This window comes from Lates calcarifer, linkage group LG5 (assembly GCF_001640805.2).
Source record: "Lates calcarifer isolate ASB-BC8 linkage group LG5, TLL_Latcal_v3, whole genome shotgun sequence".
Lineage (NCBI taxonomy): Eukaryota > Metazoa > Chordata > Actinopteri > Centropomidae > Lates > Lates calcarifer.
The window spans coordinates 24570442-24585667 of NC_066837.1; the positions used below are offsets into that span (position 1 = coordinate 24570442).

General features: G+C 39.2%; 1 protein-coding gene across 1 annotated transcript in view; it reads left to right on the plus strand.

Annotated features, from left to right (window-relative positions):
* Window positions 1-210: 210 nt before the first annotated feature.
* chrna8 (cholinergic receptor, nicotinic, alpha 8) overlaps window positions 211-15226 on the plus strand; it is a 39910-nt gene continuing 24894 nt past the window's right edge. Inside the window, exons 1-2 of the mRNA XM_018664577.2 lie at window positions 211-297; window positions 11224-11363. Of these exons, the coding sequence (XP_018520093.1) occupies window positions 228-297; window positions 11224-11363 (210 nt within the window). The 5' untranslated portion in view covers window positions 211-227. The remainder of the gene's footprint in view (window positions 298-11223; window positions 11364-15226) is intronic.

Genomic DNA, 15226 nt, shown 5'->3' on the forward strand with positions numbered 1-15226 from the left:
TGACTTTTGAGGTAACAGTCGACCCGAAACACAAGGAGCAGAGAAGACATTCAGGATTTGTGTGCGCGCGCGCGTCTCCTCCAGCATCCGACAAGCCGAGAGAGAGAGAGAGAGAGAGAGAGAGAGAGAGAGAGAGAGAGCAGCACCAGCAGTCTGAAAAAGCTGCACTCCCTCGAAGTTTGACATCTCCAGTGGGCTACAGAGTGGAGTTCTGCTCCGCTGCTGCCATGGAGCCTCGGAGGTGTGCTGGATCTGTACTGATTGGAATTTACCTGTGGGCGACATTCTGCTGTCAAGGTGGGTCACTGATGCAGCCTTCTGTCCATATCTATCAGAAGCTACGCCAAATGAAACTGAAAGAAAAAAGATGCAGCGTGGCGCCTTTTAGATTTTTTTTTTGTCATTTGCAGAAATATTTGTCAGAAAGATGAGAGCTGCAGTTAGGACAGAAACAGGAACATCTGTATCCACAACTGTAAAAGGCATGCAAAGGAGTTGACTACAGATGCTTCAGTTGGAAATGTTTCTTATTATAATGCTACAAATATTTTTACTGGTGTTACAAAGCTGTGTGTTTAAAGGCTGACAAGCTCAAACCACAGTTAAATAAATTGTTTTATTACTCAGTTTTGAAGCTTGCAGCCCCGTGGGTCAAGTGGTCAGTGTTTGTGTGTGCTCGGGCGCGCACACCAGTGAGCCTTCTTTAATAGACCGACAACATCTGGCCCAGAGTAAAGAGGGCGTCCCGGCAATGATGCACGAAGCCCATTGGGGCCGTTCATCCCCTCAGTGTAATCTGCAGCTAAAGGATTGTTAAATGCGTGACTACAGTGGAGCAGAGCCCGAGGACCCTCAGAGGAAGTTAAATCTCTGTAATATGTTTGAATCCCTCATTTACATTCTATATCTCTGGATGGTTTTTAATATACATATTTTACCTAAGCTCTGTCGTGTTCTATTGATGGAGCTGAATTGTGTGCTGTGCTGACTGAGCAAAGAGAAAATAGAGGTGCAACATGCAAACAGGTGTTGAAAAGCAAGGAGGCTGCAGCCTCTCCCAAAGGCTCTGCACTAACACCAAATTGAGGAGGACTGTATCTTAAAGCTTCTAAACTGCTATTACAAAGGCAGACACACAGGTGCTCTGCCTGATCACACAATAAAATGGTGACAAGAGTTGTGTGTTCTTTCCCATATGTCAAAATGGTAATGCCTCACTGCAACATATTCGTAAGCAGTTTCACAGACTGTTCACAGGCTTATTCCTTTGTTCATATTTAGCTGTTGTTGTGTCCACCTTCTGTTCCAGACACAGTCTCTCCAATTAGTTTCTCAGGGCGCAATGTGTTATGTCTTCTGGATTGGACAGTGGTTTGCTAATGAGATAGTGTAACAACAATTATTCTTACTGTGGAAAAAATAGGAAACACTTAACTACATATTTTGTATGCCACAAATGCAAAAAAGATGACTGTAAGTCTACAACTTGCAATAGGTCTCAAAAAATCTATAACAGGTTGAGTGGTTTCCTGCTAGGACTGCTAACTTGTGTTTATATATGAGCTAAATCATTTTTTGCTGCTGAAGTTGATTGGGAAAACATCAGCTTAAAAAACAGCTATTCCATGAATCTCTGAATGCAAATGTTTGTAAATGAAACTAAGTCCCTGATTGAATGAGTCATGCATCTGCATCCGGAGTGACTCAGACAAATGTCCTTTTCTATTGTTGCTGATTTATTGTATTTTACTTTTAAACTGCCTCAGTCCCCCTGATGACAATCTGGCTGATTAAATACACAACATTTGTTTAAAGCTGCACTAATTAATAACTAATTCATATTTTTATATTCACAATGAAACAAAATAATGGTGTGTAATGTGTAAGAGGTTTCTCATAGTGACTAATTAATACCACTCTGCTTTGTAGTTCCCTGTGGCTCTAATGAGCATTTAGTGTCTTTCAGCATTCAGCTCATTGTTTTGGCTTTTGGGCCTGCAACTTTCCTGTTTTTGTTCAGTCTCATTGATCTCATCAAGATTGTTTCTATTGTCATTAAAAAAAACAAAACTCATAAATATAAACCCATTGCAGGCTACCATAGGACAACTATCAGTTGTTGGCTAAGGAGAGAAGTATTTTCTTCCAGAATTAGTTGAGACCAAAGTAAAGCTAAGAGAAAATGAATTTTGAGCTTTAAACCTGACTCCAACTGAATGCTAATGTTACTCCATATCTGCTGGATGTGTAAGTAGGCTGGTGTTTTCTAACAGGTTAGCCAGATCACTTTTTACTGGTAATATGTCAATGTTGTTTACAACTTGTTGCCAAGTGGGGATGGCGGTGGGTAATCAATTTATGTGGCTTTAAACTCTGCTTCACAGCATACATGGATCTTACTTGTAAATGTGAAGCAAACATGTAACTTTGAGAACTTGCATGATTCATGTTTTCTGCATTTATGTATCATGTTTTTGTGCACTCTTGGGTCTGAGGAAGTGCTCCTTCAAACTTATTTTCCCAAGATAACAGAGTGACCTTGTTTGATATTCCAGAGGAAGATAAGCTGACCCCATCAGATTCTGTTCTGTCTTCTCCAGTTCTCAGATTCTGGATATGCAGGATATGTGTTGATCTTTTACAGGTAGTTGTGAACCAACTGCTTTAATGTTATTTGATTTAAAACTTAGGTGTTCAGAGCACTTGAGACTAATCAATATTTAATCTGTCTCTGTGATGGCATAGTCCTTGTGTCATGTTAACTCTTCCTGAGTTGAATGGTATCTATTCTCCAGCTTGTTGTTCAATTATGTCAAACTGTGATGATTACTGGTGCTTTTGCTGTAGATATGTGTCTTGAGACTCAAGCTGAACAATATGAACAATATAGTAACACATAATGTGTTTATGTGAAGAGTCCATTATCTTAACCAGCAACACTGATGTGAAAAATGAAAGGGAAATCCATCAGGGAAAAGTTTATCATGTAAGCTAAAACGTACATGTGAAATAGCTATGACAACAATATGTGAAGCATTTAAACAGCAAACTGCAAATGACGACTGTCTCAGTGGTTTTTATCAGGACTCGCAAGAGGGAGCACTGATTGGTACATGAGGTTTATCCTATTAGCTACTGGTCTTTTAAACAAGCTGTAATTTTCCTTTTCACCCATTGTGAATATTGACAGTGAGCCTGTCCCCATTTCCACTGCCTTTTCTCTAGTGGTTGTGGATGACAATGGGTCATTGTGCATTATATGTATTTTATTTATTGTGTATTTATTGCTCTTTGTTCTGCTATGCCATTTTGACTACTATGTGTAAACCAAACTACCTCCTGAGTTCGAGTCAGTCTTTGCCTTACTGTCCTCAAACATCCCTCTTGGTGTAAAGTTAATATTGCTGCAAGCAGCAAGCTGTCAGGGGTTGCCTTCTGGCCCTTAAAAGATCCAACATGTTGTACACTAAGATGGGAAAAGCCCAGATTAGGACTTTGCTTAGGGGGGTGAATTTTATATAGTTTTCCACAGCTGCTCTTCACTGTACTCTAACCTAATTCTTAAATATGGCCTACTGAGAGGTTGAGCTATATTTCATTTTATGACTTAACATCATGCATGGTATATGAGCATGGTGTGATCAGCTAAAGAAAACAATCCCTTACTTTTAATGTTGGTTGCCTGTTAGTATTTTTGTCAGTGTTTTCCATGTGTTTTGCAGTGTTGTCTTAGTGCTCTAGGTTCCAGGTAATGGCAGGTCAGGTGTTACCTATTACAACAATAATATCATTGATGCAAATAAGAAATAAATAATAGCTGTATTTGTCTGCGTGTTAAAAATGTACAGTGTCTAGAGTTAAAATATATATCTTCAGATAGTAATTTACATTGCATAGCTGAGTAGAGGGGAAGAGATGAAAAAAACTCCACAGGTGTTTTTGTGGACCTGTGTCAGTTTGAAATGTTCGTATTTTCATCTGAAATGTAACTATTTTTCACTAGAGGAGCACTCCACTAAATTTACACATCAAGATCAGTTTACTGGTTATGGTTTGTAAAACTCAGCATGTGAGAATAGCTGTGGTATGTCTTCTGTGCCTCTGGAGGACTTTTATCAAGTCTGAAAATGACCCTGATTATGTCATAGTGATGTCACCAGAGATACCTCTGCTTGGGCTTAGAAACTACAAATGTAAAACAGAAAGCCTGCGATACAAAGCGGACATCTGGAGTTTGGAAGTTTTGACTCTGTGATTTATTACACCTCTGAGTATCATTGTCTATGACTGTAGAAAATGAGCACACTGTGGACACCAAGTCTGTAAAAATGATTTTGAAGGCAGCAAATGCTTTCAAGGGTGAACAGCTCGTAAACTGAATTGCCTGTAATGTCTACTGCTGCTGTATCTCAGCCATAAAAAGAAACCTTTTTATTTTTATACAATACATCTGAGCTTTAATGATTGAGGGTCGGATAAGACCCCCAGTGGGCTCTGAAATGGAAATATGAGAGGTCACTAATGCGATGAGAGAGATATATGCTAGCTATTTGAAGTTGATAGATGCCTTCAGGGTACGTTAGGGCTTTGTCTGCACTGATACATTCAGTGTTTCTAGTGAGGTTGTGGATCATGTAGCAAATCAGTGAGTGCCGGGTTTCTTGCTGATAACTGTAGAAAATGAAACAACAGTTGTGATCTGAGAGACGCAAGAGAAGATAGAACTGGGAAGTGTGGTTTGGCCATGGAAATCTGGGGCAGGAATTCTGCATGTCAGCTAAAAGCTCTGAAGTTTGGCTTTTTCTGGGAATAAAATATGGATTTGTCTCTTAGAGGTCAAAATTTTTCAATGTATGTGCAAGTAGTTCTCACACGCTCTAACTGTACATGCAAACATTTGCAGCTGGGGGAGTGGAGGGGGAGAGGAGGTAGTTGATTTTGTGCTTTGACAGTGTTACTTCTGAGTCTACATATCAGCATAGCATAAGGAAGACACTAGTTAAGGCTGGTTAAAAAAGTGTTTAAAGAAAAAAAAGAATATTAAAGATGCAATACAACATTATCTGTCAGAAAGTATAAGTTGTCTATAAAGAAAACAAAAAATGTAGGATTACTGCATTAATACTAAAGAGGTTTACAGTATGTTGGATTTCTATTTATTTTGTTATGTGACCATTACTGTGGAAAGCACACTAACCAGTTTTATCATAACATTATTTAGTAAATTCTTGTAAAGGAAATAGCATAACTTATTTTAAGTACTTCTACCTCCGCCCCTCTTCTGAAAACAAATGCCAAGACCAAGAATTATTTATCTCTGACTCCCATTTGAAATTCTAAAGTAACATGCTTGGCACAGCAGCATCCATTGCTCAGCTGCTTTCATGGCATTGCTGTCTGTGGTGGATTTTTATTTTTTCAGTGTTGATTCATTGGAGCGATGCAACTTTCCTGTCACTGCCCTCTCTTAAGCAAAAAAATGTGGGTTGCATTTGAAAATGAAATTCAGTGACTGTAGTAACAGTTTTTACTTGTGGTTTGTGATGCATTTCAGGTGAAAATGTTTGCGAGTAGGTTGGCAAAAATCTTTGGTATCCTGTTAAAATCATTTGCGCTTGTAAAACAAACAAACAAAAAAAGCAGCACCCACTGTTATTATATTTACTTTTTCACTTCTTGGTCAATTGAAAATGTTCATTTTGTTGAGTTGTGCAGTGAGCATCAAGCTGAGTTTTGGCATAGTCAGGCTTTACACAGCCTTCTTTAAAAAACTAAGATAAGATAATATAATCCCTAGAGGGAAACATCACATCTCACAGCATCACAAAAGAGGTAGAAAAACAGATATAAATTACTGTTAACTAAACTACTGTGTAAAATAAATGAATTAAACTGAACAAGAAATTAAAGAAAGACATTCAAAAGTTATATACATGAGTGAAAGGTTCAGCTTTATACAAGATTTGTGTATTGTACAAATATACTCTCACCAAGTGCCTTATTAGGAACACAATACTAATCCTGGGTATGACCTCCCTTTGCTTTTAAAACAACTTCAATTCTTCATGACATAGATTCCAAAAAATGTTGGAAACATTTAACTGCTCCATGTTGATATGATTGCATGACATTATTTCAGTAGATTTGTCAGCTGCACATTCATGCTGCCAATCTCCTGCTCTACCACATCTCAAAGGTGTTCTGTAGGAATCAGATCTGGTGTCTGGAGATACAACTAAAGTACACTGAACTCACTGCCATGATCATGAAACCAGTTTGAAACAAAGTTTGCTTTGTCACATGGTGCATTGTAATGCTGGAATTAGGCATTAGAAGATCAGAAAATTGTGGCCATGAAAGGATGCACATGGTCAACAACAATACAGATAGGCTGTGTCATTTCAAACCATGACTGATTGGTATTAACCTGACCTCAAGTGTCCCAAGAACACTTTCCCCACACATTAACCACAACCACCAGCTTGGACTGTTGACACAAGACAGGTTGGGTCCATGGATTCATGTTGATGCCAAATTCTGACCCAACCATCTGTGCATGCTTCAGCAGAAATCCAGATTACTCAGATCAGCTATGTTTTTTCAGCCTTCAACTGTCCAGTTTTGGTGAGAATGTGCCCACTGCAGCCTCACATTTCTGTTCTTGGCTGACAGCAGGGGAACCTGATGTAGCCTTCTGCTGTTGTAGCTTTTCTGCCAGCTCCAACCAGTCTGGCCATTCTCCTCTGACCTCTCTCAAGGCCACTGGATGTTCTTTGGTTTTCGCACCATTTTGAGTAAACTCTAGAGACTGTTGTTGTGTGTAAAAATCCCAGGAGATCAGCAGTTTCAGAAATACTCAAACCAGCCCATCTGGCATCAACAATCATGCCAAGGTCAAAGTCACTGAGATCATAATTTTCCCCATTCTGATGTTTGAAGTGAACATCAACTGAAGCTTCTGACCTGTATCTACATGGTTTGGTGCATTCCACTGCTGCCACTTGATTGATAATGGTGTGAATAAGCAGGTGTACATGTGTTCCTAGTAAAGTGCTCAGTGAGTGAATATGTGCAGAAGTAATGAGACTTGTGTTGTAACTGCCAGCCCCATTAAGGTAGAATTTTGTTCTTACCATACAGGTTAAGTGTTCTGATAAACACTACCTTGGCCAGTTAAGATAATGAGACAGGGAAGAGTGCCACTCATTCATTTTCACTCCCATTCCTAAGCCAACACGGGATTCAAACCAACCTCTAAGATCACAGTTGAAGTCACAAAATAATGACTACATGCTGTGCACCACATCTTGACTGATACACTGGCTGGTGCTGTACATACATCCAAAGACCCAAGGGAGACAAAGTGTGAAAGGCAGGAGAGGGAGAGTGCAGACTGATTTTTGTCCTGTTTACTTTTGCGACACTGTAGAAGTTGCCCTCAGGCCTACACAACATAATGAGACAGTAATCCGGTCTTCTTTAAAACCCTTGCGACCTCCTTTAACGTGACAGGTCACGCTGTCAGCCATCACACTACACTGGGGCAGTAAAGCCATGCTGAACAAGAGATGAGCTTTTCTCTTGACTATCTTTTCTTATCCTTCACAACAATCTTGTAACAGCACCTTCCTAGCTACCTTTCATGAGAACAGTGGATTAGAGGTCCAGTTTCGCCATTCATTTCAAGAAGTCATTAAATAATCTGTCCACCTGTCTGTTACTCCATTCTTCCATTCATTCACACACTATAAAAATCTCTAATGTGCAGCAGTATTACACCAGTGATTGAAGCTTGGCTTGTCTGTCAATGTTTGTAACAAAAACAAGGAAGAAGTCAACCTCACAGAAAGAAAAACCACTCTCCTCTTTTGTCTCTATAAGAAATTAATGGCACAAGATTTTATACATTTCTTTGAATGATTACAGCATAATTGATTTGGTCTCTAGAGCTTTACTCTGTAGTAATTATAGAGAGAGGCTGGAGCCAACTGACATTACATTAATGTAGACTTATATGGGGATCAACATTAAGATCGATAGACAACTCAAAGTCTTGAAATGTGTACCTGTTAGGCTCTAGCCAGTTGTGACTGATAATGACATTTTGCCCCCATTGCATGTCATGTATGAGTTTCAGATTAAAAACATGATCATTTTAAAGTAGTGATTTTACTTTAAATGTAGAGCCACACCTCATTTCATGGTTTGACCTCACAAATAAAAAAAGAAGCAGACCTAAGTGTTTATTCATTTATACACCTAGAGTATTATTTTAAAATGACTTCAGGTTGAAAAACATAAAAATATTCCCATCTAAAAGGGGCATAACAAGAGGCTACAAACCACAGCACTGATGGGTGTTGCTGGGGGTGGTCAGTGCTTGCTGCACCAGTAACCACACCCAGCACAACCCTGCTACAGTGCACTGACACTCTGAATTCTACATCACTTCAGCAAGGTGAGAAGTTAAGCATTGTCAGTCAACAAAAAGAAGATTAAGTTATTCTTTAAACTTGACAGCTTTTATCAAATCAACTATGCTTTAAAAAGTATTTTGTGTCAACATCGAAGGATGCTGGCTAATATCTTGATTTGAATCAAAGGCTGCAGATACTGTACACGCATAGCAATGCACTATTACAACCTATTATACAATATATAAAGAAAGACATTACATAACTAATGAATTACTGAAATAGAGCTTCACATATGGGATGCTGTAAGGATAAACATACAGCTCAGAGGAGGCTGCCCCGCTGCAAACTAAAGCCCAGTCTAATAACACAGACACACAGACACACTGCCTGAGGATGAACTGAAATAACTCATCATAACTAACTAACAACAGACTGCATGCAGACACTGCAGTCTACCTGTTACTGTAATAGTTAGCAAGGCTGTGTAAGATGCTTGCCTCTCGTCCTGGAGTAGGATATACTCCATATGTCCAGAAATTCCTATACTTGACTGTGCCATCTTCCTCCATCTGACAGGCAGGAGGCACAGAGAGGTTTGGAGTGACGCTAGTATTTGAGCCTAGTATTTGCTGGGAACAATGGAAACACTCTCTAAGTAATGCAGGAAATAAAAGGAATGACTTGATTAATTTTACTGTAGTAGATCAACAGCAGTATGTTGCCATCCATTCAGAAATGTGTTGATTTTTACAGTAGCTCTTTGACAGGGCTCTTTGCTGTTCAGCTTGTTTTGGCTTGGCTTGTTTCACTTCATGGACTCTCAACACTTTTGTTGGCTGCCACTTTCACCCATTATGCAGATTCCCTGTCGTGCTGAGATGTAGGGGTGCCCCAGCTGACACTCGCCAACACCCTCACACACAAACACAGAGCGAGCTGTCTTTGTTTATTTTCGCCTCATTAGCTAATTAGTCATCCACTCAGTCATTGTGGGTGCACTCACGTCTTGGCTGTCACTCAATAATTGCTGGAATATGTTGAGACAACATCTAATTTGGACAAGGGTCACTGGGGAGATGCAAGCTGAGACCTTTTCAGTTCTGGCTGAGATGAGACACTGAAGGATAAGGAGTCTGGAGTTTTGTGAATGGTGTGTTGGTGGAAACCTTGATGAGAGAGAAGAAGCTGACTCCTGCAGGTTTCAGAGAGTAGGTTACTTAAAGCCATTGTATGTAGGACATTTACTGTATGTAGTTATAGCGTTTTTCAAAGGATTCTGATGACAGAGACACAATTGGGTGTCTGATGGTTAAGGCACATAGCTGTCCATGGTTCAATTCCATGGGACCCTTGTTGTCATATTCATCTCTGTCTGCCATTGTTTCCTGTGTCTCTCTTTAGACTGTTAACAATCACATAAAGGCACAATACAACACAGGGTTTATTTGTAGATGATCATGTTTAAACATATTGTTATGAACTTTCTATCAGTAAATGTAAGGGGACAGGCTGTCATTATCTTTTATATCATCATCATTACTGTTCAATGGTTGCCAACAGCACAGAACAAAGTAACATACTCCTTATTAGAAATAGTTTTAATAATAAGTTGTTGGAAATCTTGTACAAAGTTACCTATATTCCTGATGTGTTTGTCCATGCTTTCCAGAACAGCAGTTCTAAAACCGCAAACAAATGATTTAAAGGAGCTATTTGCTATCTCTACGAAGCCAGCGTTAGCACTAACAGCTTGCTACTTGCCTGTCAAGAGTAAATGTTGCTTTCCACTGTTGGAGACTGCAAGTTAGTGTAACTGTAATGATAACCTCTTATAACCTCCTCTGCTTTAAACCCACCGATAGATTTTCCTCAATCATATCAATCTCACTCAAGTTATGAATTGCTGTAATATTTTTTTACTTACATACAAGACACTTGACATTATTAAACTTATCTGTAAAATATTTATTTTTGCGCTATGTGTTGTTTTTTTATAGGCTGTGTTTTAATGAAGATATTAGGCACCATGATAAATGAAATGACTAGGATTTAGGTGTATTAACTAATTTCATTTGGGCTTTGAAATAATTTTTATTACCTTACAGTTTTTGTCCTGCTTTCAAATTTTACGATGAGAGCAGCACTGGTGAAAGAGAAACTATGCAAACAGTCTGGTGCCAAAAAAAAGACATGCTACTTTCACAACTGACTGGCTCTTCCTTAGCAATGGGTACTGTGCTGTAAGATTTTATTCTTGTCAAAGATGGGTGCCTCATCGTTCAGTGTAAACCTCTTGATGAGGCCTAATGAATACAGGAGAGACTAAAAGAAAGCACAGTAAACACAATTAAAGTTCACTGCGTTAATAATGTGCTCATTACATTTAGCATATCGTGACTTAATCAGGATTTCTTGAGAGATTTTGCAGTGCATGAACAGTGTTGGAAATAATTACAATAATAGCGCTGATTAGGTTACAGGCATTAATATGTGTGGGAGAAAATTTTCAGCATGTTTTGTTAAACTGATTGAGCCTTTGCAAATGATGTAAAGAGCAGAATTTTAATTTGTCAGTTCCTCCCACCATTACGCTCTCCATGCCTACTACCTCAAATCTTCAGTTCTTTCCTTCCCACCTGTTATTTGTGCCCTTTCCCTTTAACTCTGGTAACTATTATTTATTATTCATTCTCTCCCTCTCCTGCTCTCTTACACTCTAAACCACTTCTGTTCTTTTGCTCCTTCTTTTTCTTTCCTCTCCTCGACTCCTCTCCCATTTTCGCTGTCCTAATTCTTTTCCCTCCAGGTTGTCATGGCGGTGTATACCAGAGGAAGCTGTACCACGACCTCATGATCAACTACAATCGGCTGGAGAGACCCGTCCAGAACGACTCAGCACCCATCGTGGTGGACCTCGGCCTCACGCTGCTACAAATCATTGATGTGGTGAGGGTGTGCGTTTGTGTACTTGTGTGTGTTTTTGTCTCACTTTAAATGCAGAGTACCTAGTATGCTCAAGGATTGAAGGAAGAGGGTGAGTATGTGCATGGAATTTGTTTTGAAAACCAACAAAGTGAGCTAAAAAAGTGAACAGCCTTTGTGAAACTTTTTGCATATTGAATGTTTTTCTGGATTTGTTAGCCTTGTTTATGTTAAAGGTATTCCATCTGATTTATCTACATTGACTGTGGCACATGCTAATGCACATACCTTGTAGTGTTTGCACTTCATCTTCTTCTGAACTTAAAACTTTATTCCACCAGTGGCAGCACCCAGCCAAGCGAGAATATTCGTCTTCAAAGAAGCAAGTTCTTTGTTTCTCCCCTCGATCCTTTTTCATTTTGTGGCACAACAGGCCCTCAGTCTTTTCTTTCATTCCACAAGAAAAATCAGGCTCAGTGTTAAGATATGCCCTTGCTCATTTTGGCCATTTTTTTTCGACACACGCACACACGCACACACACACACACATGCAAAGACACCACCCTTTTGTTTACAAAGACTAAAAAACATTACATTGAGGTTTTGCAGAGGGTAATTTGGAGTCTCTGCCTGTTCTCTGGCTCACACTATGTGTGTTCAGACAGAATGTAGGTGAATTTTAGAGCTGGCATGGTTCCATGCAAAGTTGATGGAAAGATGAGATTAGGAGCACATTTACCACAGCAATGTAAATTAACACAAAAATGTGTCTGCATGTGATGAGACTGAAGGGAAATAGCAGAAATACCCCAAGTTTCTGGTGAGTTCAGACTGAGACTAAACACAAATAGGGCTGGTGCATCTGTTTTAGCTAGCAAGTTCACATCAGTGGTACTAAGCAAAAATTTACTTGGTTCTCTGTCCTTCGTACCGATTAAACAAATATTACCTGTTAGTGATCTTTATTGTCAATATATTGTCTTTTAAATTTTTGGACATAACCATCTCTGTTTCCAGTCTTTATGCTAAGCTAAGCTAAGCTAACTGTCTGTAGCCTTGTATTTAACATGCAAATGGTATCAGTGTTCTCCTCTAACTCTCAGCAAGAAAGCAATTAAGTCTATTTTTGTCAAACTATTCCTTTAAACACTCTGCAAAACCAAACACAATACCTGTGTTTTTTCTTTTTCATTTTCTTGTACAACATTTTTTGTGGTTTCTCAAGAGAAAAGCCTCATTCAAAACGTCAGTTGGTAGTTGTGTGTCCTACATTGTACACCCACAAACACACACTAAAACATACAAACACACACACACACACACAAACTCCATTTAGCTCAATGCAACCACAATTCTCCTTTTCTCAGTCATCCTTCACTCTTTTTCATGTCAGCATCTTAAACCGACACCTCTGTGGTTTGGGTAGAATTCCTGTCACATCTCATTTTCATGTCTTGTTCCTTCTGTGTTCGCCCCTGCACTACATCGTGCATTTCCTCCTGTTCCCCATCCCGTGCACCTACCCTCACACAAACACACACATAACCTCTTGCCTGTTAGCCCCACCACACAGCCAGAGCACTCATCCAAAAAACCCAAGCCGACACCCTGTCACATCCCTGAGCCAGCCCTGTCACAAGATGTGTACGTCTCCTCATGGTAACTACATGGTGGTAAGAGCTGCACACTGGGCTCTAACATAGGATTCCCATTCTATTATTAATGTGGTCAAGTCTCCTACAGCACATATGAAACAACTTTTAATGTATTCTTTGAGCTTGAAAATGACAAACAAGACATGAGTCAAGAGGTGAGGCAGTCTCCAAAGAGAACATATGGTGGTCTTAAAACAGGATGTGATGAGACTATATAGTCTTTTTTTTTTTTGAATGAGAGTTTAATTATAATGTTACTAATTTTCTAAATTAATACAGCACGTGTTAAGTTTTTGGTTGAATTGATTGGATTTGTTTGGAAAACAACCTCATACATTAGTCATAAATCATCAGAGACCAAAGACAAACATACATTTGCTGAATATGTGGTGTGCATGTGTGTGATTGCTATTCATGTATTGTTGTCAACTACACTGTTCGCTGACTCAATACATAATGGATAAGTTGGCAAGACATGTGAATTAATGCTTACTGGGCAGTTGTAAATAATGTAAAGCTGGTTGTGCTTGTCTGTGTATGTGTGTAACGTGGCCTTTGAATTCTCCATCTGCTCTGAGGTAACTCTCTAACCAGGGAACTGGGGCAGGTCGATGTCCACAGACTGGGCTCATCACCATAAAAAAAGACAGATAATCCACCTACTGTACCAGCACCTCTAAAGCTCACTAATCAGCATATCATCTTTAAATACACAATTACTTTTGATAACTTTTTAAACAGTGAACACAACACTCACACATCTTTGAAGATATCTTTATCTATAGCTACTAAATGTTCCACTATGTTCACCAGCTAGACTCAAACTGTGTACTCCCTCCACCACTTCCATGTGTGGTAAATTAACAGTAACATACTGTATATGCTAAGAAAGAAAGAGAAAGAGAATGGAGGAAACAATCAAACAAACAAACCAGCAATAGCTATATATTAAAAGCCATTGGCATGGTGATTATTTAGTGTTACTTAACACTCACATCACAATGCCCTGTTAAAGATCTTATTTCCAAGAGACTGATAAAAATCAAAGATGAAACCAGGTACAGGAAGCTCTGTAGAGTATTTTGAGATATGATTCATGATTTGAGGATTTCTTTTCCTCAGTTTGAAACACTGATCCTCTGATCTAGGTTGAAAGAAAAAGATGTAGGGAGTCATCCTATTTTTCCCTATTGAGGATACAACAGAATGAAGTCCACAGATGAAATGCAATTTCTGGAACAATATATATGACAACATGTTTTTGTCCTTGGCCAAACGATACAGTTAAGGAGCTTTTGCTGAATGCAAGTGTCCATCAATCCCTCGCCAGTCTGTCTAAAACCAATCAGAGCAGATTTATGAAGAGATTAGAGTGTTTATAGTGGGTGCGACAGGGCTGATACTGCCCATTGCAGCTGAGCGAAATCCCACAAAACACCACAAAAGAGAGGTCAGACACAAAATAGAGCAAAAAACACAGCAGCCTCCAAGCAAAGCCAAATCTCCACGATTGTGCGCTAGATCGCATCCCAAAGGGACAGAAAAATGTTGCTTTGTGAGGCACACAATAGGAGGCTGCTCTATTTCAGCAGCGGAGAAAGGAGGTTGTTTAAAAGAGGGGCAGATCAGAATGGACAGGTGGAGATAAGATTGGAGCGTGGAGGGAGTTAGGGAGGAGGTGAGGAGGAGGGAATGAGAGAGGAGCGACGATTGTGTGACAATCGATTTTTCACTACAAGGAGAGGTAAGAGCAGTGAATTTGCTCTGCTGGTCATTGATGACACAAAGTTTAAGCACCTTCTTAAGTTGCTCATACATCTTTATAATAATGGAATTCTATGTACTATAGGAGTGTCTTATATAAAACAAACTTCTTTTCAAGGGTATTTTCACTGAAAATGAGTCCTAAATAGCTCCTAATTCATTCATCTGGAGCAGCTGTAAGAGCAACAAGTCCTTACACACAAACCTGAAACCTGCTTAATCAAAGTTAAAGATACCCTTTGGAGTTCTTGACCACTAGCAGCACTATGGTCCATAGAGCAATAAATGAATACCTGTTTTGTTTGTATCATGCACAAGTAGGTGGTGTGATTCATATCCTCCAGTTGGTTTCACACTATTCAATTGACTAACAGCTGGTGGCAGAAATGTGCCAACAATCATAGCAAAACCTGAAGTTAAATGAAAAATACCTGAGAGATTTAATGTTAAATGTTAATGTGAAAAATG